Below are 24,770 nucleotides of genomic sequence, written 5' to 3'. Positions count from 1 at the left end.
ACATGCAGGGAAGCCTCGGATGCCCCCACCAACCCCCCAGGCCTTCCTTGCATCTTGCCAGGAAGCCCGGCGGGCCCCCGGCAGCCCTGGGGAGCCTGGGAAGGGGCGGGGCTGGAGGGCCGGCAGCCAGTCCCTGAGCTGCGACTGAGGAGCCCCACGGAGAGCAGGACTGGCCTGGACGGCAGTGGTCGGGGCAGCCAGGGGCCCTTCGACCCGGGGGGGCAGCCGGACCTCTGGATCCTGAGAGAGGGGACCCTGCCCGGCAGGCCCGCCCAGAGACTACACCAGCCCCCCACCCGGAGAGCCCGGACAGCCCCCCTCACAGGCGGAGAGCCTGCACAGCCCTCCATCCCACCCTCGAGAGCCTGCACTGGGCCCCTCGCACGGGGCCCTAGAGGGTGAGGCTCGGGTCCTGGCACCCACAGGGACTTCTGGGAAGCTGGGACGCTCCCTGACCCCCAGGAACCCCCTGGGCAAGAAGTGGTCACATTCGCACACCCTCACATCCTGATACGAGGTGGGGGACGGTGGAGCCAGCCCCAAGCAGAGTCTGATGGGGAAGGGGTGCCGGAGCCGGGGGCCCTTCTCCCGGGGGCTTCCATGGAACCGAGATGGGGAGGTAGCCAGCCAGCCCCTGGCCAGGGTCACGGCAGGGGGACAGGGGTCTGCAGCCACCAGAGGTGGCATCCCCTCCGCCAGCCTCTGCTCCCCACTCTGGCCTGGGGCCCTGGGGCCCTGGGGCCCTGCCCCGAGCCGATGTGGACTGTCTCGCAGCCAGGATGCCCCCAGCCTTCCTGGCCAGGCGGCCGGCGGGTGGGCTTCAGGGCAGCCTGGGCAGGATCCGTCAGGCGCAGCGGAGGGGGGTCTGGAACGCGCGCTCAGCCGCCGGCAGCCCGTCCAGGACACGCACCATGCAGGGAAGGCTTTGATCGCCTGCTCCCAAACCGAGGGTCCCCAGGCTCCCCTCTGCATCTGCGACCCCGCCCCGGGTCACCCCCCGGCCCTGCCCCCACTCGCCGCTAGTGCCAGCAACCCCGGGGTTTGCGTTGGCTTTCAGCCAGACCCCGGAATGTGCCTGCTGGCTGCACGGCAGCTGCTCCTGGAACTGGGGTGACAAAGCACAGACTGTCTTGGAGACGTGGGCCGACAGGGTTCAGGCTGCCCAGAGCCACGCATGAAGAGGGCACAGAGACGCCGGGCCAAGGATGAATGGGCTCACAGAGGCCCAGACACCCGTGAATGGGCACCCGGCGTCCAAAGACGCAGTGGAACTTGGAACTGGCCACGGGGGGCGCGAGACCTGGGACGTGGGCCTATGTGAGGTGTGGGATGTAAACCACTAAGGGTCCCTACCGCTAAAATCCCTAATGAATGGAGAACAGAGTACCCCAAAACTCAGACTCAAGGGCACACGTGACTCAGGCACTCAGGAGTGGGGTGCAGGCTGCAGGGCCCAGAAAACCAGGTGAGCACTGGACACTCACAGTCAAAGGGCATCCCGGGGACTTGGAAGCGGGGGGGTAGGCGGCATCGGCTATTCATCGTCACAGGGTGTGCAAGGACCCAGAGCCTTCCATGAACGGGGTTCACACCCCTCAGATGCTCCATGGATCGTGGAGACTTCAGACCCCCAAGGAAGGGGTACAGGACCCTTGGACGCTTGGATGGCAAGGAGCAGCCTGCCTGGAGTCACACGTGAGCCCAGTGGAGACGCCGGGGCGAGGATGGATAGACTCACAGAGGCCCAGACACCCATGAATGGGCACCGGGCGTCCAAAGATGCAGTGGAACTTGGAATCAGCCACCAGGGGCCCGAGACCTGGGATGTGGGCCTGCGTGAGAGGCAGGCGGTGGGGTTTAGGCTGCTCAAGACCCTGATGAATGGGATTCAGGCAACTAGAGAAGAGAAGGCGGGAACTGGAGGGTGCCCATTGCCCAACGCTCTGAAGGGTGGGGTACGCCGACGCCTGGAGGATGGGGGGTGGACCGCACAGAGGCCCTGGAAACTGGGGGTCAGGGTACCCGTCAGGTTCACAGCTGGAGTCCTTGTTACCGTGGTGATCAGAGGAGTGGGGTACAGGCTGCCCAGATACTCAGAAAACCGTGGGCCAGGACCTTACAATGGAGCCATGGGTTCCTGGGGCCTGAGGTTTCACGGGGAAAGGGTACAGACTGCAGCTAGACCCAGAGGGTGGGGGGCGAGCGGCCTGGACTCAGAACAGAGGAAAGCGGGGAATCCAGAACTGAGGGTGATGGGTGCCTGGCCCCATCTATTCAGATGAATGAGGTTAGATTCGTCGGCCTCAGGTGAGCTGGGTGCAGAGACAGGGAGTTACCAGACCCCCTGAGGATTTGCATACACAGAATTGGGGGGGTGGGGTGTGAGCGGCACCAGCTGAGATTCTGAGACTGGGCACCCAGCCCCTCAGATGGAGGAGTGGGAGTCAGCTCGTCTCACGGGGCTGGGCTGTCTCGGCCAGAGTTCCGGTGCCTGGGACCCCTGGCACCCAGAAACTCAGATGCTGTGTCCACGTTGCCCTGATGCCCGGACAAGTGGGGGGCCAGGTCCCCAGTTTCTCAGTCAGATGGGCATAGATCATCAGGGTGACAGAAGGCAGAGAAGACTGGATGATGAGGAAGCCACCCTCATTCTCCAGGGAATGGGGTACACGCCCCAGGGCCCCACGAACAGAGCCTGCAAGGACTCAGTCACTGAGGTGCCCCTAGGCATCTTAATGGGATGTGGACTGGGCAGTTCAACTCCCGAGCAGAGTGGGGTACGGGGCCTCAGACACTCCACTAGTGGGTTAGAGGACCCAGACGCTCCAAATATTGGGGTCCAGGATCCAGACATTCACACTAATGGGTACAGAACCCAGACACTCCGACTATTGGGGTACAGGATCCAGACACTCCAACTGTTGGGGTACTGGACCCAGGCACTTAGACTAATGGGGGTACAGGACACAGACAGTCCAATTATTGGGGTACAGGACCCAGACACTCAAACTACTGGGGTATAGGACCCAGACACTCCACTAGTGGAGTACAGGACCCACACACCCAGACTCATGGGGTAGGACCCAGACATGTCTTGGGTGGGGGTCCAGCTCTTGGGAAGCATAGGTACAGCCCCAGACACCTGGCCGTAGGGCAGGCAGGCACCCAGCTTAGGAATGAATAGCACATAGAGCCAGAGACAAGGATGAATGGGACACACAACGGGGGGCGGGGGGGCTGGGGGGCAGGGAGGGGTGGATGGGGCACAGGACATCCAAAACCACAGGAGCGAGGCCGCGGGCCCTGACCTGGCACTCAGGCCTATGTGAGACGTGTCAGGGGGCATTCAGCACCCAGGGGCCCCACAAATGGGTACAGACTTTCCAGGAACCAGGTGACCACAGAACAGAGTCCTGGTGTCCAGACTAGTGGGGAGCATGCCCCCGGCACCTTGGGTACGAGGCGAGAGGCTGCCGGAAGTTCAGATGGTCAGGTGTGCCTCCAGGCATCCGCAGGAGTGGGGAAAAGATGCTCTGACAGCAGGGGTGCCCCGATGAACAGATACCCCAAGAGAAGGTGAATGGGGCCCCAAAGATGCAGAGGAACCAGGTCCCGGCCAGTGGGGTCCCAGAGGCCCTTGGGAGATGCAGTCAGTGCGGGGAGGGTGCAAGCGGCCCCAGGAGGGAGGGACCCTGATGCCTGGGTCACGGAGAACCCCAGGTCTCTGACGTGAGTGCTGGTGAGTGGATTACACACTACACGTGCAGTCAGACGATGGGGTATTGTTCCCTCAATCTCCAGGCGAATGGGGTATAATTCACGCAGATACTCCAAGAAGCGGGATTTGCATCCCATGGAGATCCAGACTCACAGCCACCAGGCAGACCTTCGGAAGATGGAGAGAAGCTCAAGGAGCCAGCAGCACGATGCCGACACTCGGGGGGGGGGGGGTGCTCGCTCGGGTGACAGGGCGCAGGCCCCTCAGAAGCTCACATGACGTGTACAGGTCCCCTAACACTCCAGTGGCGGGGCGCAGGCACTCGGACGAAGAGGGCGCGGTTAGCCTGAATCAAGGATGGCTGGGGCACACACAGGCTGGGACCCAGTGAATGGGCGTGGGGGACCCCAATCCTCGGAGACTGTGGCGAGCCGAGCGCCCGCTCCCATCCTCAGCCCGGGCCCCGCTACGTAGGGCGCCCCAGCTGAGCGGGATGTGGCGGCCGGGTCAGCGCGGGCAGGGTGCATGCGTGTCGTCCCAGCACGTCTCACGGTGCCTTGCCAGCAGCTCCCGGCTCCCCCAAGCCGGCGACTGCCATGAGTTCCAACCTCAAACATTCCCCAAGCAACCTCAAAGGAAGCATCCCCGTCCAGGAGCCCCGCCAGGGTCTCCATGTGGCTCTTGGCTGCCAAGCCGCCGTCTCGGGGGCCGCAGGGCTGGCCTGGGGCTGCCAGCTCTGTTTGGTTTTCCCCTTCCTGCCCTGGAACCTCAGACGCCCGTCTCGCCACGGAGGCGCCCAGATCCGGGGAAAGGCACAAAGGCCCTACACAGTCAGGCTGGGGAGAGTCGCATGCAGGGCAAATGCGCTGCGGGCTGGATCCCGCCGCCCGTGCGCCCCCATCACGCCCACCCACGCACCTCGCTCCCGCAGCGCGGGAGCCTGCATGCCCGCTGCCCTGCAACAGGCCTCCTCTGCGCCCCAGAACTGTTTAGCTGCCTCTTCTAAACCCCCATCTCTGGGTGGGATGAGCAGAGGGGCCCAGGCCTTTTTTAGGGGAACACGTGCCCAAAGAGACACGCACGCCCCCACATGCCACGTGCCCCTAGAGCCACGCGTGACCAGCAGGGGCACCCATGTGTGCATGCATGCGCACACGTCCCACCTGTCATGTCCCCAGAGCAGCCTCAGCCTGGGCTGAGTCTCCCGGAAGTCCTGCCCGGAGAGTCCTGCGGGCTGGCTCAGCACTAACCCGCTCCACGTCTGGCCGCCCGTTGATCACGGGTTTGGAGAGACACCCTGACCCGGGTGGGCCACTCAGAGCGGGGCCCAGGGGAGAGACCAGACCTGGAGTGACTGGACCAGATAAACTGGCCAGAGCAGAACAGAGCTCAGATTACAGGCCCTGCTGGACCTGCTGAAGCAAGACGTGCCGAGGGTGGGCCAGAGCAGGACTTCCACCCACTGGCTCCACCAGCGGGGCAAAGACGTGGACAGAATGACGTCCAGAAGGCTCTGTGGGCTCCAGAAGTCTGCGGCAGCAGGGCCACGCAGGCCTGGGGAGCTGCCCAGCGAGAGCGAGCGCCCAGCCCCGCACGCCACAGCTCTCCCTCCCGAGGGCCAGTCCTCCTTGGGCTTGGCTCCAGTGGCCCCAGAAAGCTGCTCCCCTCCAAACCCAGACGTCCCTGTGGCTCGGAACACCCCCCTCGGGGTGTAGAACCTTCACTAACCGAGTCCAGCCCGACCTCCCTCCCGCTGCTTCACCCAAAGCTCAGCTCAGATGGGCCAGCACCTCCTCTGCTAAGGCCTCTAGGAGGGCTCGAGGTGCCCCAGTCCCAGGGGACCCCTGCAGGGGGGGCCCCGGGCCGAGATGCCGGGTGCCTCAGTCTCGGGAGGGGCCCTCCTCCCAAGGGAGTTCCCCGACTCCTGAGGGCCAGCAGTTCCGGCCCTGGGGTGGGGCTCCCCGAAGCCCTGCCCCCCCCCCCACCAAGGAGAGTTTCCCTGGTCACTAGAGGCCAAGCAAAGCCACAGGCTCCTAGCATGGGATCCAGTGCCCAGGGTCCGAGAGGAAGTCCTGGACGCCGGGGCGGGGGCACAGGAATTGCAGGCATCAGGTGAGAGTGTGTGACACCTGCAGCAGGGGCTGCCACCCCAACACTTGAGGGAATCTTGCTCTTTCAGAGGGAGGCCTGCAGAAACTTGGTCCCATCAAAGCATAAAAAATTCCAGTTAGACCAAAGGGGGAAGGGGTCAGTCAGCACAGCTTTGATAGGTGCCCAGCTGACAGGGAAGGCCCTCCCCCTGGGAGAGCTGGCATTCCTGACTCGGGGAGGGTGCAGGGTGGAATCCAGCATAACTCCGGCAGGTCCGAGGGCCAGGGCCGGGAGTGACCAGGGAGGGCTTCCTGGAGAGGTGGAGCTCACTCAGGTCTCCAAGGCCAAGTAGGATGGGCAGGGGGAGGGGGTGGGCAGGTCCTGGAGCAGCCGGAGCAAAGCCTGGCAGCTGGGGTGGGAGTTGGGTGAGGAGGAGGCCGCCCTGCCCGGAAGCAGAGAGCAGAGCAGCTGGGAGGGAGCCCCGGCGGAGGTGGCTGGGGGCTGGGACTCCATTTAGGAAGGATGCTTGTCCCCCCTTTCCTGGGAAAAACAGCCCTAGCACCTGGAGGTTTTCCCCCAGCTGGGCCACAGAAAGCAGACCCCAGGAGGGACTTCCTGCCTTCTGAGGGGTGGGCACGGGAGGTCCCGCCCAGGGGTGGCCCAGGCCAGGAGGGCTTCCAGAGGCATGGCACGGGGACAGGGAGAACCGGGCCGCGCTCACAGGACCTGGAGGGCTTCCTCTGGGGCTCCTGCCTGCCGGAGGTGGGGCTCCTGCAAGTTTCCCCCAGGAGCCGGGGCCTGGAGGCTGGACGGTGGCGTAGCTGGGGCCAGTGGAGCAGACGGCGCCACCTGGTGGCTGTGCGCCAGCCGGAACCCTCACCACCACGGGGACCGGGCAGTCCTGAGGGACCCCCTACCTCCCCAGGCTACAGGGCCCCCCATTGCTTGTGGCTGGTGTGCCCGGGGATCCAGGGTCCTCTCGGGTCAGCTCCCAGGCACCCCCTGTGTTTCTGGGACTCAACCTTCACCCGGCTGGCCTGAGAATCCTGCCAAGGCAGCAGCACCAAATTCCTGTGACTCCATGCCCACCGCACCCCAGCCAAGCCAAGAACAGGACACTAACCGAGCAGGGGTGCGGGGAGAGGCACACACATGCCCACACACGTATACACACACACACACACGCAGAGGCATGCACACGCAGCCACACACAGGTACAGGTGTGCACACGTGCATGCACGCACAGATGGAAATTCTGTGATGACAAATGACAACTGACCCCCACATTCTCAACCGTAAGGATCTCGATTGAAGCTATTTTAATTCCAGAGCACACCTTGACTCTGACATTTCAACAAATGAAGATGGGCTTTAAATCCCACAAGGGCAGCCGGGCCTCTCTGCCTTGACCACTGGGCTGCTCCAGGGACCCCTGCGGACCGTCGGCTCTCAGGCCAGCCCACGCCACCAGCCGCCACCAGGGGCGCTCTACCAGCTGACCTGGGAGTGTCCTTGGGAGGAGGGCGGGCAGTGGCCAGAGGGGCGCCGAGACCTGTGAGTCCCCGAGTGCACCCCACTGCGCCACAGGGGCCTCGCCCGGGGGCCCCCCAGCCACAACCCGCTCCATAATTTGTGGGGCCCAGGCAGGAAACGTACAGCCTCTAGTTCCAAAGGGTTAGAACTTTAAGTCGGCTGCAGCAGGCAGTAAAGCAAGCCGGGCCCTCCTTCTGAGCCGGGGCCGGTACACAGGCCGCCTCGACGTCCCTTCCTTGCGTGTGTGGACCACCCCCGGCCTGGCCTCTGCCCTGCTGCGAGCCTCAGATGGCTTATCCTCCAAAGACCTCACGGGGACAAGACACGCGCGTTTGCGGGGGAAGGGGAGGCCGAGCTGGGGCCTGGGCACCCCGCTTTGAGCTGTGGCCCCTCCTGCAAACAGGTTGGCTTGGTGCTGGCAGTGGGGCATTTATGCCGTGTGCGTGGGGGGTTGGGGGGGTCTCTGAGATCACGGTGGGGCTGCTTCGGTCCCTCCCCAGGCTGGCACGCGGCTGGGCAGGGAGCGCGGAGGGGCAGGGATCCGGCTCCGATGCCTGGTTATTCCTGGAGTGGGGCCTGGGCTTGGTCCTTGGGACTTGGCTGCCACTGGCCCTGGGAGGAAGGGCAGCCGGGAGAGGCTGAGCCAGAGAGACTAGCCGTGGGCCTGGGGTCCCAGCGTGCGGGCTGAGCCGGTCCTTGCCAGGCGCGCTCCTCCTCGGGCCCCAGGCGCCCAACCGAGCCGGGCCCACCCTCCTTCCCACCCCCGAGCAAGCAGGCGGAGCTCTGAAGGGCGGCAGGGCAGGTAGTAGTCAGGAATGTTCTAGCTGCTCGCAGCTACACTCGCCCCTGCCTGCCCCCACCTCACCCTCCTCCCCAGGCGCCAGGAATGCACCTTCAGCCCAGACTTGCTCACACGGAGCTCCCGCAGGCAGCCGACCCCCACTCCTCGCCCCTCCCGTCCCCCATGACCCTAGCAGAGCCCCTACCCCTCAGGGCCTCCATCCCCAGGCTCCCAGTTGCTCCAGGGCCGGGGACCCACACGTAAACGCGCTCCACCTATGTCAGTGGCAAACCATGGTGGGCCCGAGGTCGGGGTGCGGGGGCCAGGATGGGACCCCAGCAGCGACCTCCAGGAGGGCCCAGGGCCCAGGGAGAGAGGTCAGGTGGGAGGGGGCTTCCTGGAGGGAGAGGCCCTGTGGTGAGGAGAGGGAGGGCTCCTCGGCGAGGACCAGTGAGGCCAGGGCCCGGGCTGCGCAGGCCTGGCCCGCTTGGCTGGGCTGGGGGCTGGGGGAGGTGGTAGGAGGCCAGGCCTGTGGCAGCTAAGCCCACACCTCGGCCAAGGCCCAGCGCCCCGCTCCCGTCGGTGCCATTCGGAACCCTCGCCCCGGCCGCCCCGGGCTGCCTCCTTGCCCAGGCAGACTGAGCTGGCTGCTGCTGGGCAGATGGGACGGGAGGCAGGGCCCCAGGGGGCCACCGTCACAAGTGACCTGGCTGCCCCGGCCGTTTGCTCCAGGCCAGCAGGGTGAGGAGACGGGGCGCCCCCAGGCCCCCACAGCGCCCGGGCCCCGGCGGGCTCCACGGCTGTACCCGGGCTCATTCCGGACCTGGTCGCCCAGATCCCCTGTGAGTTTCGGGACCTCTGGGAGGGGCGTGGGGATGGCCCGGCCGGGCGGGTGGCAGCCGCTGTCCGTGGATACCTCTCAGGCCCATCTCTGTGCTCCCCCCGCCCCGCCCCCAGGGCTCCGCTGGGCGCTCACAGCCACTGCGGTCGTGGCTGGGTCGTGGCTGGCGTCCTCGTTGTTTCCTGCCTGCTCTGTGCCATCGGCTGCTGCCGCGGCCGCCACAGGAAAAAGCCCAGAGACGAGGAGGCCGTGGGCCTGGGCAGCGCCTGCAGCACCATCAACACCCACCTGGTGAGAAGCGGGCACCCAGCTGGGTCAGTGCCGGGAGGCAGCTCAAGGTCCAGGCTCGGGGACGAGCTCAGCCCCCAGCATGGTCTGGTCTGCCCAGAGCAGAGGCACGGGGGGCCGCCTGGCCGGCGAGGCGATGAACAAGGTGAGCGAGGGCGTGGGCTGCAGGAGCCACAGCAGTTCTGGAGGAGGGCAGTGGCTGAGAGGTGGACTTGGGGCAGTTACGGCCGGTCCCGCGGAGCTGAGCTGGGGTGTGAGCCCTTTTGGTGGCCTGGCCTGGAGGTTTGACCCATCATGGACCCGCTGCCTGGAACGCCGGGGCTCTGATGGGGGCACGGTCCCAGCAGCACCTGTCGCCAGCCCCTGTGATACCACCCAGGTGCAGCCAGATGTGGATAACGTGGAGCCTGGCCCTGGGGGGCCCCAGCAGTGGGAGCGCCTGCAGCCGTCCGTGGAGTACGACGTTGGAAGCCAGGCGGTGCGGGGCCCCGGGGACGTGCGGGATTTTGGAGGGGCGATGGGGGAAGGGTGGGCACTGGGTGCTGGGTGGTGAAGGGCTGACCAGGAAGGGGGCCCTGGCTGAAACACCCCCTGGCTCCTAGATCAAGGTGGGCCTCAAGCAGGCTGCACGGCGGACCCCTACGCCCGCGTCAGCCTCTCCCCTGAGGCCAGGTGCAGGCACGAGACGAAGGTGCACCGTGGTACCCTCTGCCCCACGTTTGAGGAGACCCGCTCCTTCCACGTGAGTCGGGGCTGGATGGCCAGGGGCCTGGGCCGGGCGGCGGGGGACGCTCACACCCCTCCCCACAGGTCCCCCCCGTGGAGCTGCCCCGGACCACCCCGCGGGTGCAGGTGCCCCTCCCAGCACGAGCCTCTGGGCGTGCTCAGCCTGCCGCTGGGCACCGTGGATCTGCAGCCCACGAGCCCTGGAGCTCTGGCACCCTCTGGGCCCGCCCAGCGCTGCCGAGGTGTGCCTGCTGACCACTGGGCTCCAGTCCCGCCCTGCCCGGTGTGCCCGGCGGGGAAGCTGAGGCCCTTCTTGCTGCCCGCAGCCCGAGCAGTTGGGGGAGGTGTGCTTCTCGCTCTAGTACGTGCCCTGCTCGGGCCGGCTGACCGTGGTCGTGCTGGAGGCCCGAGGCCTGAGCCCGGTTCTGGCAGGTGAGAGCAGGACCTGCCCCTCCACGTGGACGGAGGGAGCCCTGTGCTCAGCCCTCAGACCTGGGACGCCCTATGATCCCTTTCACTTGCCCAGAGCCCTACGTGAAGGTCCAGCTTGTGCTGAACCAGAGGAAGTGGAAGAAGAGGAAGACATCTGCCAGGAAGGGCACGGCCACCCCTTACTTCAACGAGGCCTTCACCTTCCTTGTGCCTTTCAGCCAGATCCAGGTGGGCTGCCTGGAGGAGGGGGCTGATGCAACCTCGCTCAGGGCCAAACTGACAGCTGTCTTTCTCCCCCTTCCACCGCACCTCGGCCTGCCTCTACCCAGAGTGTGGCTCTGGTGCTGGCCGTCTGGGCCCGGGGTCCACAGTTCCGGGCCAAGCCCGTGAGCAAGGTTCTGCTGGGCGCCCGGGCCTCTGGTCAACCCCTACAGCACTGGGCAGACATGCTGGCCCATGCCCGGCGGCCCATCGCCCAGTGGCACCGCCTGCAGCCGGCCAGGGAGGTGGACAGGGCCCTGGCCTTGCAGCCCCACCTGCGCCTGCCCTTGCCTGGCTCCTGAAAGCAGCCCCGGCCCTCGGTCTCCCTGGGCTGGGCCACGGGCCCCGTGCAGGCTGGCCTGGGGACCCACCATAATAAACGCCTTCTCCCCCATGGCTGTGCGTCCTTCCTGAGCCCCATGGACACAGCAGGGCCAGGGGCTCCACCGACATCGCCACGGCCCCCTCCCAAGGACAAGGAGAGGGTCTCCTCTCCGGGCTCAGCCAGCCCTGAGGGCTCTGACCCATGCCTGACCCCTGAGTGAGGATGAAGGGGCCCTTCCAGGCCCAAGGGGGATGATACTGGGAGATGGGAAGCCCTCCCCGTCGGTAGCAGCTGGAGAGTCAGGGCCCCTGGGGACACAGTGGGCAAGTGGGAGATATTTGGGGGATGGTGACAGTGGACAGAGGGGAACCCAATCCCAGGGACCGCCCCAGCCCCCGAGGGGCCCCCAAACCCTCCGGATGGTGACTGCGGGGCGTCCCCTTCACGAGCAGCAGGGGGCAGTAGATGCCTTCGGAAGCCGCCCCGGGCCTTTGGGGGCTCAGCCTGGCCCGGAAAGCAGCTCTAATCCCCGCACATCTGGACGGCTTTAGCTCTCCCTGACCCTCCCCATGGCCCGAGAAGCCGGCAGGGCTGGGGCCATGCACCCCCACCTCAGAGGGTGCCAAGTCATGGTTATCCGGATGCCTCTGCTGGGTGGGGGCCCGGGCGGGGGGCGCAGGCCTGGACCGGGGTGAGAAGGGCAGTGCCGGGCCTGCCCGGGGCAGCCAGGCGGGCCCCAGGCCCCCTCGGGTCAGGGAGAGGTTCCCAGGTGGGTGGCTCCGAAATCCTGGGTTTGAAGGATGTGTTCCGAGCTGTGCAGGGAGCCGGCCCGTGGGCAGGGCGGTCCAGGCAAGGCTGCACGTCCGTCCAGGCGCCCCCCCATCCTGCTCCTGGGTGGGAAGCTGGGATCACGCCCGTGGAGGGCAGCCCTGCCCCAGAGACCCTGGCTACTGCCGCAGGCCCCAGAGGCCGTGTTTGGGGGTCCGGCCTTGCCCCAGGCCAGCTTGGGGATGGGAGGACGTGGCCAGCTCATGCCCGAGACGCCCGCTGGGTTGGAGGGGGCAATAAGAAGCAGAGTGCGAGGCAGCTGCTGTTCCCCAGGGGGCCCGGAGCCCTGGGGAAGCCGAGGAAAGCAGTGTGGACCCTGACTCAGAACAAGTGGGGTCGGGTCGGAGTGACCCCTTGGCTGACCCCTAAGCTGTGCGCCACGGCTGCTGAGGCCGTCGTCCTGTCCTCAGGCTCCTTGTAAGATACAAGGGAGGCATCTTAAGTCGTCACTGAGCCCTAAATAGACCAACCCAACCTCAGCACCACTCCCCCCCACCCCCCACAACCAAGACTTCTTGGCCTGGATGGCAGCACGAGGCTGGGCCGGGCCAGGCAGCCTGGGCAGGTGGGGAGGTCCCTGTGCCCCCATTGGTCTGAGGAGGGCTCCATGCCCTTTCTGAGCAGGGGCCCAGCCTGGGGGAGGCCATTTATACCCCTCCCCCTGGGCCCACCAGCCCAACTCGCCGCTGCCGGCCTGACCCCGCTTCCCAGCGCTGCTGCCCAGACGTGAGGTGAGGCCGGCCCGGAGGCCGGGACAGGCCCTGCTCGAGCTCGCTTGCAGGAAGACTTCCCGGGGCGGGGGCCTGGGGGCCAGGGCCGCCGCCAGCAGCCTCTCTGGGGGTCTTCCACGGAGCAGGGGGCGAGAGGGAGATGCATCCGGAGGCAGGCTGGGGTGGCGAAGGGGCCCCGAGCAGCACCCCGACGGCCAGGCCTCACCACTGGGACACAGGAAGGGGGTTTTACGGATTGAGGGACCCCAGGCCCAACTGGCGGGCCGTTTCTTATATGCACTTGGGGCAGAAGCTCAAAGAGCAGAGCTAAAAATAACTGGTCGCTCCGGCGGCACCTGCGATGGCCGGACCCCCCCCCTCCCTCGGGGACAGCTGCAGCGACTCCAGACCCGCCTGGGACATTTTGGGAACACTTTCTCCTCTTACTCCTCCCCTCCCCCGGGGAATTCCAAGAAGTGTCCCCCAAGGAGGTGGGGGGTTGGGCGGGGCTGCGGAAGGTTAGTGTGTGAGGTGAGGTGCTGCACCCCCAGAGCTGGGGTCCTGGGCCGTGGCCCTAACACCCCTCCCCTTTCCCTCCTACAGGCTCTAAGCCCAGGACTTCAAGATGGGCGAGTAAGTGTAGCCCCGCAAGCCCGGTGTCCCTACTGCCCACCCCACTCCCCACTGGGCGAGGGTCTCCCCATCTCCCCGCCAGGCCACCTCCCGCCCGCCCCAGCACACAGCCCCGTGGCAGGGCCCTAACCTCTCTTCTCTCTCCCCAACCCCCCCCCCCGCCGCCACCTGCCCCCCTGGGACAGTAAGGAGGTGAGTACCTGCTTGGGGGTGAAACACGGAGGGGGTGGGACCCCCAACTCAGGAGAGGTCAGAGGTCGGAGTCCCAAGGCCCAGGGAGGCCGCCCAGCCCTCCCCCCTCTGTGAAAATGCCTCACCCGCACCCCCCCCCCCCCACGGAGACACTGACAAACAGAGGAAGTGGCTGCCCGGTGCCCCCGCGCTCCCGGAGCAGGGGAAGTGCGGCTGTGGCCTGCTCACTGGGGACTCGCTTCTTCTTTCTGACGGCTGCATGCCCCCCCCCCGCCTCCTGGGCCCCGCCAGCATCCCCCTGCCTCAGAAGCACAGCCTCTTCCCCCGACCCCAGTCCTCCCAACCCGAAGGGCCACCCGGGCAGAGGGTCACCGTGCAGTGCCGTGTCCTGGGCCCAGCCTCCCCCACCAGGCCCAGGCCCAGCCGCCCCTCGGGCAGGACCCCCTGGCTGGGCGGGCGAGCCCCGCCGACCCTGACTCTCCCTCCTGCACCTTCTCCCTGCCCTGCAGAAGCACGACAGGGCCATCACGGCCCGCAGACAGCACCTGAAGGTAGGTGCGGGCCTGGGGAGGGCCGCCCGGCGTCTGCAGGCCGGCGTGCTGCAGCCCCTCACCACCGCCCACCCCCCGCCCCCCCCAACCCCCCAGAGCATCATGCTTCAGATCGCAGCCACGGAGCTGCAGAAGGAGGAGAGCCGCCGGGAGACGGAGAAGGAGAGCTACCTGGCCGAGCACTGCCCGCCGCTGCACATTCCCAGCTCCATGGCCGAGGTGCAGGTACCCAGGCCCGCCCGCCCGCCCACGCAGCCCCTGCCCACCGCCCCGTCTCCCCCTCGGTCCAGAGGGCAAGCAGGGTGGTCAGGGCGGGTGGAGGCCGAGTGTGGGGATGGCCGCCCACCCACGGCCCCCGCCCCCAGGAGCTCTGCCATCAGCTGCACACCAAGATCAACGCGGCCGAGGAGGAGAAGTACGACATGGAGGTGAAGGTCCAGAAGAGCTCCAAGGAGGTGAGGGGAGGGGGAGGGGGAGGGGGACACGGTGGGGGGGGGGCGTCCCGACTGTGAGGCCCTGGCCCCCGCCACCTCCTGCCCAGCCTTGCTGCCCACCCCGCAGCTGGAGGACCTGAGCCAGAAGCTGTTCGACCTGAGAGGCAAGTTCAAGAGGCCCCCACTGAGAAGGGTGCGCATGTCGGCCGATGCCATGCTCAAGGCGCTGCTGGGCTCCAAGCACAAGGTGTGCATGGACCTGAGGAGCAACCTCAAGCAGGTCAAGAAGGAGGACACCGAGAAGGTAGGGTCCCCACCTCTCGCACCCCTCCTGCCGGGCCGGCTCAGACGCCGGACGGGTCAGCCGGGATGGGATTTGGAGGGGAAGCGAGGCTGGAGGTGGTGGGCCTGAGCCCTCTCCCGGCCCGCCCGCAGGAGCGGGACCTGCGCGACGTGGGTGACTGGAGGAAGAACATCGAGGAGAAGTCGGGCATGGAGGGCCGCAAGAAGATGTTCGAGTCCGAGTCCTAGGCCGCCCGCCGCCCGTTCCCGCCCGAGGCCCTCCGAGTCCTGCTCAGCTCCCGTCAATAAAGGATTCCAATCCCCATGACTGCTCTGCTCTGCTCTGGTCCGGCCCTGCCCCAGCCTCTCTGCCCACAGGCCGCCGTGAGAAGGCCTCTGAGACCGGGGACCCCGGGCTGGGGGTGGAGGAGCCACACAGGGGCTTCGGGGGACTTCGGCTGGGCTGGGACCCCACCCACCCGCCTGCCGCCTGGGGCTGCTTGGTGATGTTGGTGTCAGACCCTGTAGGCTTGGACACAGGTGCCCGGGCCATGTCAGAGCCACTTCCCTAGATGACCATTGGTCCATTGTCACTGTCACCATGAAGGTCCCCACAGGGCCCAGAGACCTTGTCCCTGTGGCACAAGTCCAGGCAGGGGCCTCGTGGGCCTGTGTCCCGTGCCCTGTGGGCAGCCCCTTCCTCCCAGGCTGCTCCTCCCCACACCACCCCCCACCCCCCGCCACCAGGGGGCCCGCGGGGCAGTCCTGGATCAGCTGGCCCTCCGGGGAGTCTTTAGCGCGTGGGGCAGGGGCACGCCGGGCTGGGGTCCGTGCTCCCACTGGAGGCTGATGACAGGCCCAGCTGGCCTGACACCGGGCCCGGTGAGAGGGCTAGCTTCTCCTTTCTGCACAGCCCCCGGCCCTGGCCCACGCCACACATCAAGGGACGATGTCCCCGACGGGCCCCGACACAAATGTCACGGCAAGGCCGCTGCCAGCCTCCTCTGTGAGGGGTGACGCCGCGGTCCGCCAAGGTCCTGCGCTCAGATCTTTGGTGCGGAGCCCGGGGAGGCCAGGCTGCGGCCCCTGGTGCCCTGATGGAGCGGCTGCCCGCCCTGCCCTTGCCCTCCGGAGGCCCCTGCGATTGATGTGCCGGGGCCGGAGCCTTGAGCCTCAAGGGACAGACGTCAGCCTGCCCCGCCGGCCTTGGCCAGTACTGCTCCCCGCCCCCGCGGCAGCCCAGGGATCAGCTCCCTCCTGCGAGCAGCTCCCCACAGGCCCTGGCTGGTCTCGTCAGGCCCTCCGGCCCAGGCCCGGGCCTGGTGCCTGGGCTGCCTTTCCTGCTCACGGATGCAGGGTAGAGGGGACCCCTCGACGTCCCTGTCTGAGGCTCAGCCCGTGCGGAGTCCAGAGCAGGCAGGGCAGGCAGTGAATTCAAGGAGTGAGTGGGTTTTGGCAGTGAGAGCTGCCAGTGATAGAGGCAGTATCTGCCTCGGACCCTGCAAAGTGAACCGGGCAGCTGTGCAGGGGCCGTGCCCGCCGGCAAAGGGAGCGCGAATCTATGCCCAGGGCCACGGCGGGTGCAGGGACCCCAAGGATGTGGTTCCCATAGGCAGGACCCAACTCCGTCAGATGTGGAAAATGGTCTTCTTTTCAAAAGGCAAGGAAATGTCAAACACAGAATTCCAGACAGTGATTCCCCGGGGCGGGGGGCCAAGCCGGGGACAGGTGGGGTGGAAACACGGAAGCAGAAGCAGGTTTGGGGGATGATGACGTAATTCTTGGGCAGATCAGTGGATTTATGGGTGCTTGTTACATTTTCCAATGAATGAGTGAATTGAAAGAGAACCACGCAAACCAAACCAAGCCAGCAAACATCTGGCCAGCGCCACTCGGCCTGGCTCCATGCCCCTCTGTGACCCTCTGCCACTGCCCTTGCTGGGTGACCTCAGTGTCCCTGCAGCCCTGTGGACGTGGGGCTGAATGGGGCAATTCTGGGGAAGTGCATAGTCCAGCACCTTCGAGAAAGATCTCTGCAGGGTGGAGAACGGTGGAGGCTGGAGGTGGGAGAGGGGAGAGGGGCCACTGTCATCTCCTGGGGTGGAGGGCGGTGGTGGATGGAGAGAGATTCAAGAGGCGGGGCCCCCACGACTTGGTGGACGAGGGAGAAGGGGCACCCAGGCCTGTGCTGAGAGGGAGAGGGCGGAGGGGTGTTCTCCAGGGCAGGAGCCTGGGGCAGGTGAGGGGCTGGCTTTGGGCTGAGATTTGGGGGGCTGGGGAACGTGGCAGTTCCCAGGCACAGACAGCTGGGTGCAGGGGTCCGGGCTGGAGATGGGGTCTGGGCGTCCTCAGACGTGAGTACTGGGCGATGTCCCTGACAACGGACGGAGCGAGACAGCAACCCCTGGAGGGCCCGAGCTGGACGCAGGGCAGCAGGAGGAGGGCGGCAAAGGTGCAGGGGACATGGCCCCTCCGTGGGTGATGCTGGAGGTCAGGGAGGGAACGCAGCCGCAGGAAGCCCCGGGGGACGCGGCTCGGCTGGACCGCGGTGGCAGGCGAGGCTGGCGGGCATGCTCCTGCGCGGTGCAGGGCGTATGCGGGATTGTGCCCGCAGCTCTCTCCCCAGCCTGCCCCTGCGAGTGCGCCCGGGCCCCCGGGCCTTGGTCCCTACACTGTCCTCCAGGAAGGGACCAGGGCTCCGGGAGGAATGGCTGACCACAGGGACAGCCAGCACACAGAGAGCCTGGACCCTCTCGGTGAGCCAGAAAGGAAGTGGGTAGAACAAACAAAAAACAAAGTCACCGAGGGGAGCCGGTCACAAGGACACAGACTGGCCGGTGAGATGACCGTGGTGTTTCACGTCCGCTAGACTGAGGTTGGTGTCTGCACTGTGGTCAGGGGAGAGGGCGGCTCCAGTTTTAGGAAACAGGCCATGAGGGCCTTAGGAGTAGAGGAAGGGAGAGACAGAGAGGCAACGACAGCAGGTGACGGAGTTAAAGATGCTCTTTGTGTTAATCTTGAAACTTTTCTGTCAGTTTGAAATCATTTACCCCAATTAAACTTTCCTTTAAATGTCAAAACAAGAACACTCTTTTTTTTTTTTAAAATTAATTAATTAATTAATTAAATTTTGGCTGCATTGGGTCTTCATTGCTGCGCACGGGCTTTCTCCAGTTGTGGCGAGCGGGGGCTACTCTTCGTTGCGGTGCGCGGGCTTCTCATTGTGGTGGCTTCTCGTGTTGCAGAGCACGGGCTCTAGGCGCACGGGCTTCAGTGGTTGTGGCACACGGGCTCAGTAGTTGTGGCTCGCGGGCTCTAGAGCGCAGGCTCAGTAGTTGTGGCACACGGGCTTAGTTGCTCTGTGGCACGTGGGATCTTCCTAGACCAGGGCTCGAACCCATGTCCCCTGCATTGGCAGGCAGATTCTTAACCACTGCACCACCAGGGAAGCCCCTAAACAAGAACACTCTTAAGCAACCACAAAATAGATGAAGCAAAATCAACAAAGATGAATCGCCCAGACTTCTGAAGATGGAGATGTGGGCAGAAGAGCCCAGAGAGCTCGGGAGACAGGGCGGGAGACGGGGCGGGGCCAGCGGGCTGTTGACAGGGCGGGGGGCTTGATGGAGGTGGGGGACTCAGACAGGGGTCTCGGGAGGGCTCCAGATGCGCCCTTCTTCAGCGGGTTGGGTGAGTGCAGTGGGCCAGAGAGACGGGGCAGGGCGGGCGGTGCCAGCCTCGGGGGATGGGGCGGAGCCGGGGGTCCACTTGGAAGTGGGCGGAGGCGTGAGGACTAGTATGGGTTGCGGTCCCCCTGGGTTCCCTGCACCTGTGGGACAGGCCTCCCTTCCCCCTCCACCTGTACCCCCACCTGGCCAGGGGGAAGCCAGCGTGGCCCGGAGGACACAGAGCTTCTCCGTGAGCCTCCACCTGCAGGGCTTCACGGTGCCTCACCCTCTCTCCAGCTTCGCCCATGACCACCTGCCCACACCTGTCCCCTCTGGTCCCCAAGCACCAGCTCCATCCAGGCCCAGACCTGCTCCCCCTGCCCCTTAACCAACAAGCCACAGGCCTCCCTGTCACCCTCCTCCTCACAGTGGCTGGACCTCGGTTTACCCGACTACAAAATGGGTGTGCAGGTGAGTATACCCGGCTCACAGGATGGACAGGTGAGGAGGGAGCTCTGGCCCCTTCTGGGAGTCCTCCAGCTCCCCCCAACCTCTCTTCCATGCCACACTCACCTCAGCGCCAGGTCTGGAAGCGTCCCCTGGGCTCTCCCTTGGCTGCCCCCTCCCCACCTCCTCAAAGAAGCCTTCTGTGAGCCCTCAGCCCCGAGAGCCTGGCACATGGTCCAGGCCATGGTAACCCTGTGTAGAGGGCAGGAGTTTGCGTGCCCACTGTCCATGTTGGGCCCCCAGGGCTCCTCTCACATCTGACCCCACCTCCTGACCACCCCAATCACCAAAGTCCTTGCTGGACTTCCAGCTTTCATCTTCTGTCGTCCTTTGGGGGAGGGTGCCCGTAGGAAGACCCTCTGGACAGCTTCTCCCTGCTGTGCCCACGGGGGTCATCATGGACCCTCCACCTGGGCCCCCTCCTCATGGCTTCTGCTGCTTCCGGAGCCCACTCCCTGACTCCCTGGGGAATTTCTGGCAATTCCAGGCTCACTACAGCTGCCCCCTTCCAGGGAGACCTGGCCCATGTGGAGGGTGTCAGCCGCACCCCTCTGCCTGACCCCCAGACCCCATCAGGGGACACGTGTGTGCACAGACACCCTTATCTGCTCCCCTGTCCCTTCCGCTGTCCCCTGTCCCCCGGTGGCTCCTGTGAGCCACCTGCTGCCCCGGACTCTCACCTTACCTCGTCTCTCAGTGAATCTGCTCAGCATGGCCACGCCCTGTCTGCCTGTCATCGCCCTCCCTGGCCTCCCTCCGACCTGTCTGTCCCCCGCCCACCCCGCAGACTCCCTGCCCTGCCCCTGTCTGTCCCCAGGCACCTCCGGCTCCAGGACCCAGCTTGCCTGATGGGGAGCGTGGAGGGAGCTACACCAGCAAACCCTGCAGTTCCCCCCAGGGCAAAGCTGGACGGCATGTGTGCACACCCGCACTGGCGGAGTGATCGGCCTGGGAGGCCTGAGCTCAGGAATGAGGCTCAAGCCCCAGCGGGAGACCCTGGGCACCCCTCCAGCCTGCTGACCCGCTGACCATCTGCCTCCCCGCGTCTCTGCTCTCTGCTCACATCCACACGAACAGCCCTGGCCGCCTCTGCTTGGGTTTCCAGAGCACCTCAGCCCCGGGCGTCCACATCCAGATCCTCTCGTGCCCCTGACCTTCTTCTGCTTCGTACCTGTGCTTGCTGATGGCACCCCTGGACCCCTAGCACATCTGGGCGCCCCATCTTCTCGCTCCCTGGCCTCTGTACCTCGTGGTGGCAGGAGCTGGCTGGCTGCCCACCACACTGCCCACCTTTTCCTACTGGGCACACACCTTGAGGACAGGTGAGGCCATAGACCCACCCCCCCAGCCTCCCCCATGGTCTCCCCGCCCCTCCCCTGCCAGCTGGGACTCTGAGGTCCTCGGAGGGAGGAGCCTGGGGTCCCAGAACGAATGTGGACCCCCTTCCCGCCCACCGTGGCCTGGACTGGGCTGAGAATGAAGCTTTCTTGGTGCTAAAGCCCCCGAGGTGTAGGGTTGTTTGTTATAGCAGCTTCTTCCTTCCCTGACTAGTACATCCCTGTATCAGTGCCCGGGGCACCCATGAAAAAGCACCACAGCCGGGGCGGCTCAAACAGCAGCATTTACTGTCTCCAGTCCTGGAGGCTGGAATCCTAGATCCAGGTGTGGGCAGGGCTGTTTCCTCCTGAGGCCTCTCTCCTCGGCCTGTAGACGGCCGTCTTCTCCCTGTGTCCTCACGGGGTCGTCCCTCTGTGTGTGTCTTGTGTCCTGACCTCCTCTTCTTATAAGGACCCCAGTCCTATGGGATTAGGGCCCCACCCTGGTGACCTCATGTAACCTGATCATCTGCAAAGACCTTATTTTGTAATAAGCTCACAGGTCCTGGGGGTCAGGACCGGAACGTGTGAAATTTTAGGGGCCACAATTCAGCTCATAGACCTCCCAGGCCCCCCTCTCTCTCCAGCCGCACCCCCACCCCCAACCCCGTTGCCTTCAGAGCCTCAACCTTTCTCTCCTGGATCAAGACGCCCTCCTCCTCACCCATCCTGCTTCTCCCACTGTCCTCCCTCTAACCCACGGAGCCCCCAGTAGGCTCCTAAATTGCGCTCCTGTGCCCTCTGCCACCCCTCGGCCCTGGAAGGCCGCTTTCCCACCCTCGGCGACCTGCCCTCCCCCCACTGGCAGCCGGCCTCAGACCCGTGCTGGTCGACTCGTGCCCTCAGCGCTCCAGATAGACCAGACAGGCATCACTCTCTTCTGCCTTGACCTGCCCCTGTGCTGACCACTTCCCCGTTCTTGACCCCTCCTCCTTGCTCACTCCGCCCACTCTCTCCCCTCCCCTCCCCAGCATCTAGTCACCCGGTGTCGCTTTGTCACTTGAGCTTGTGGTCCTGACAGTGGTCTCCCTGGGGACTCGTCCCACCTGGGCCTTGGAGGCCACCTGGTCCATGGGCCCAGCCGCCCCTGGACGTTCCTCCTCGATGCCCCACAGGCAGGGCGGAGTCAGTGCGTCGCGTGTCTCTCTGCCCCCGTCTGCCTCGCCCAGACCTCCTCGGGGCCTGCACCCTTGGCTCTGCGTCTCCGGGGCCAGAAGCCTGCCTGGCGCCCACCCCGCCCTCCTGCAGAGTCTGTTGCATCCGGGCTTCGGACTGGCTCGTTGTTTGCCTCGGTCACTCACTGTGTCGCTGGACACTGCACCGGGTTTGGGAGTAAGAGGGGGGACGAGAAGTGGTCTCTGCCCTCCCAACAGCCCCTCTAGTTTGAGTGAACGATGCCAGTTGAACAGATGATGGCGTGTCTGCTTCTTGGGTGGACTCTTAGTTCTTCCGAGGAAGTCTGGCTCTGCTTAACCTGCCAGCAGGGCACAAAGGCCCTCAAACCTGGACACTGGGTCCCCAGGGATGCCTTTCACTGGCCTTGGAAGGAGGTGTGAGAAGGGCGGGTCCAGGGCGCTTTTGTTTGAAGATGTGAGAGCTTCTAGCACACACACCCACAGATGGGATCAGTGGGGGAGTAGAGGCTGGAGGGATGGGAGGGGGCCCTGGCATCTGGGGACAAGCTGAGTGCTGGGGAGGGCAGGGTCGCAGAGCAGGAGCTGGAGCTGGAGAGGGGAGGGGGACGGGGGCCAGATGGCAAGATAGGAGATGAGGACCCGGAGGGGAGGCCTGGGATGACCATGGAGGGCGCTGCATCTGGGCCCACAGCACCCTGTGGGCCCCCAGATCCCCGGAGCATTCCCGGGCACGGCCGCCATGCGCTCCCACCTCCCACGCGTGGAGAACGGGGCGTCTCCCGCTCTTCGGCCCCAGGAAGTGTCAGATGGGGCGGTTCCAACGTCTCCCAGTCTTGGAGGCCAGAAGTCCGAGGCCCAGGTATCACGGGGGCTCCTCCTGGGCTCTGAGGAAGAACCTGTTCTGGGCCCCTCCCCCAGCCTCTGGTGGTTTCCTGGGGACCTTTGGTTTGTAGACGCACCACCCCCATCTCGCTTTCGTCTTCACATGGCGTCTCCTGGCGGGCAAGTCTGCCTCCAAATTTCCCCTTTTTATAAGGACGCCAGTCATGCTGGATGAGGACCCACCCTAATGATCTCATCTTAACTGATTATATCTGCAATGACCCTATTTCCAAATAAAGTCCCATTCTGAGGTTCTGGCCATTAGGACTCCAACCTATGAATTTGGGGAACACAGTTCAGCCCTTAACAGGAGGGATCAGTCGTTTCCGGGCCTTTGAGGGTGGGGATGGGCAGAGGGGAGAGAGGGCATGCTTTGGAGGGCCCCGGGGTCTGGTGAACGCTTGGCGGGTGAGGGCCAGTTCCGAGCCCCCTGAGCACAGGAGGTGGCAGAGTCCAGGGGCAGCAGAGAGACTGGGGACCCCAATAGTTCAGGAAAGTAAAGAAAACTGTAAGGGAAGACGTGGGGCCTGCAGACAGGGCAGCTCGTGCCGGGCCCCAGAAATCGCCTGGAGAGCACAGACCAGTGAGGGGTGAGCCAGGCGATGGCCCGAGGCTCGGGGATTAGAGCGTCCGAGCTCTGGGCACGCATCCAGAACATCTCCCTCCAGAGAGGTCACCGTGCTTAACGTGGAGGCTCAGGGACCAGGACGGCGCCCTGTGCTCGGGGACACCAGCCACGCACAGGTGGGCTTCGAGGCCAGGGCTGCAGGGGCCCCAGGGGGAGCATGGGGGGCTCACGGGTGCCCCAGCCCCTGCACCCACCTCTGCCTCCACACGGTCCCTCTCTGCCCTCCAGGCCCCTGCAACTTGCTTAACGTTTCCTGATGGCTGTTTTTTTTTTTTTCTCTCTCCTCTTGCAGCAACAGATTAAAAAACAACACCCCAACCCAAGCCCCGATATGTTCCAAACCTCAACCTGCCTCCGGAAGGGGGAAGTGAAACCCGGCTGGGGGTGAGGGGAGGCTCAGGGCAGCCGCCCCAGGAAGCGCTGAGAGCTGCAGCACACACGCACAGCAGGGACCGGCCCCATGGCGGCAGCTCCCAGCCACCCCGGCTCTGAGGAGCACCAGGAACTGCTGGTGGAAGAAGGCACAGGGTAAGGCCCGGGGCCGGGCCGCGCGAGCGCTGTGGTCCCAAGAAACCTCTGCATTGACACATTGTCGGTGGGGGGGACGCTTAACTTGGAGGTCGGTGGCACCCTTGGGGCTCAGGGGAGGCACACAGCCTGCAGGGCACCTTCCTGGGACCCTGTCTCACCCCGGGCAGGTAGACGCCTCTTCTGTCTGCCTCTGCAGCTGGGCCTCACTGGGAGAGTCCGGGTTCCCCACCAGCTAGTGGGATGCTGACCCAGCACCGGGAAGCCTGGACGCCTGGTACGGGTCCAGGATGCGGCCTGGACACCTGGGGAAGAAGCCAGGCCGTGGGCAGGCAGTGCCGAAGCCGTGAGGGCAGGAGGTGGGGAGGGCCCCAGGCCAGGAAGCCTGGCCAAGAGGGGATGTTCTGCCTCGGGATCCTCAAAGCCTGTGCTTGAGGCCTGGCCGGGCCCCCTCCCCCAGGCCGCCCCCTCCCGGTGCTGATGGAGGCTGAGGTTGCCGCAGCTTCTGAGTGCCAGGCAGGCGCTGTTGGTTGGCGGTGGGATGTGAGGGGGCACAAGCCGAGGCTGTGAGGCTTGCCGGTGAAAAGGACCAGCCGTGTGGCCACAGCCAGAGCTGGGCAGAGAAACTGTGTGACCCAGGCTTCCTCAGGAGGCAGCTGTGCTCCATGGGGCGCTCCCCGCGCTGTCCCCACCCCGGCCTGTGCAGGGGCAGAGGAGGGGGGGGTCCCTGGCTGGGGGAGGGGCTGCCGAGGGCAGGCATCTAAGCTGAGCCACACCGTGGGGGTCCGACTGCCCCAGGGTGCAGGTGCCAGAGAGATGGGAGTGGTCAGGGCTTGGGGAGGGACACGTGTTCTGACAGTCAGGGGTGGGAGCTGTGTGGAGAGAGACCACCAGCCCAGGAGGAAGACAGCAGGGGTTGCCGGCTTCTGCCCAGGCGAGCGGAAGGGAAGGAGCAGGGGCTCCAGACTGGGGGAGGCGAGATGCTTGCAGCCACAGGACTGGGACGGAGCTGCCCAGGGCTGACTCCCACTTGCCCCAGAGCTGCTGCTGGGGGAGGGGGTGAAGGGAGAGGAGAGGAGGGGAAGGGGGCCCACTAGGACCCCCGCTGAGTCCCCGAAGGCAGGGCTCCCCACAGCCTCAGGGTTGACTTGCAAAGTGGATTCCAACCCCAGCTCTTCTGCTGGAGGCTGGTGGCAGCGGTATCTGATTCTGTGATGATGCTTCTATTGATAATGAGAGGAGGACAGAAATGTCTGCAGGGCGTGTGTGCGTGCGTGTGTGCGTGCGTGCGTGGGTGTGTGCGTGCGTGTGTGCATGAGTGTGCGAGTGTGTGCATGCACGCGCGTGTGCGTGTGTGCGTGCGTGTGCGAGTGTGTGGTGTGCGTGCGTGTGCGTGTGCGTGCGTGTGTGCGTGCGTGT

The 24,770-nt window shown here is 65.5% G+C and overlaps 3 protein-coding genes across 3 annotated transcripts in view; all 3 read left to right on the top strand.

Annotated features, from left to right (window-relative positions):
* Positions 1-8,828: 8,828 nt before the first annotated feature.
* On the top strand, positions 8,829-10,759 carry SYT8 (synaptotagmin 8; the record flags this gene model as incomplete). Its single annotated transcript, XM_036861388.1, has 6 exons — positions 8,829-8,965; positions 9,081-9,255; positions 9,632-9,730; positions 9,855-9,994; positions 10,063-10,410; positions 10,505-10,759. Coding segments are annotated over 6 exons (1,059 nt in total), but the record flags the coding sequence as incomplete, so codon positions are not given.
* A 1,717-nt stretch (positions 10,760-12,476) lies between these two features.
* On the top strand, positions 12,477-14,951 carry TNNI2 (troponin I2, fast skeletal type). Its single transcript, XM_036862335.1, has 8 exons — positions 12,477-12,555; positions 13,138-13,167; positions 13,353-13,359; positions 13,869-13,910; positions 14,007-14,135; positions 14,276-14,365; positions 14,472-14,648; positions 14,780-14,951. The coding sequence occupies exons 2-8, from the start codon at positions 13,160-13,162 to the stop codon at positions 14,873-14,875; spliced, it is 549 nt and encodes a 182-aa protein (XP_036718230.1). The 5' UTR covers positions 12,477-12,555; positions 13,138-13,159; the 3' UTR covers positions 14,876-14,951.
* An 8,298-nt stretch (positions 14,952-23,249) lies between these two features.
* LSP1 (lymphocyte specific protein 1) overlaps positions 23,250-24,770 on the top strand; it is a 37,897-nt gene continuing 36,376 nt past the window's right edge. Inside the window, exon 1 of the mRNA XM_036859837.1 lies at positions 23,250-23,351. Within this exon, the coding sequence (XP_036715732.1) occupies positions 23,284-23,351 (68 nt within the window). The 5' untranslated portion in view covers positions 23,250-23,283. The remainder of the gene's footprint in view (positions 23,352-24,770) is intronic.

Source organism: Balaenoptera musculus, chromosome 8 (genome assembly GCF_009873245.2).
Source record: "Balaenoptera musculus isolate JJ_BM4_2016_0621 chromosome 8, mBalMus1.pri.v3, whole genome shotgun sequence".
NCBI lineage: Eukaryota > Metazoa > Chordata > Mammalia > Artiodactyla > Balaenopteridae > Balaenoptera > Balaenoptera musculus.
This window is presented reverse-complemented; position numbering and strand designations above follow the sequence as displayed.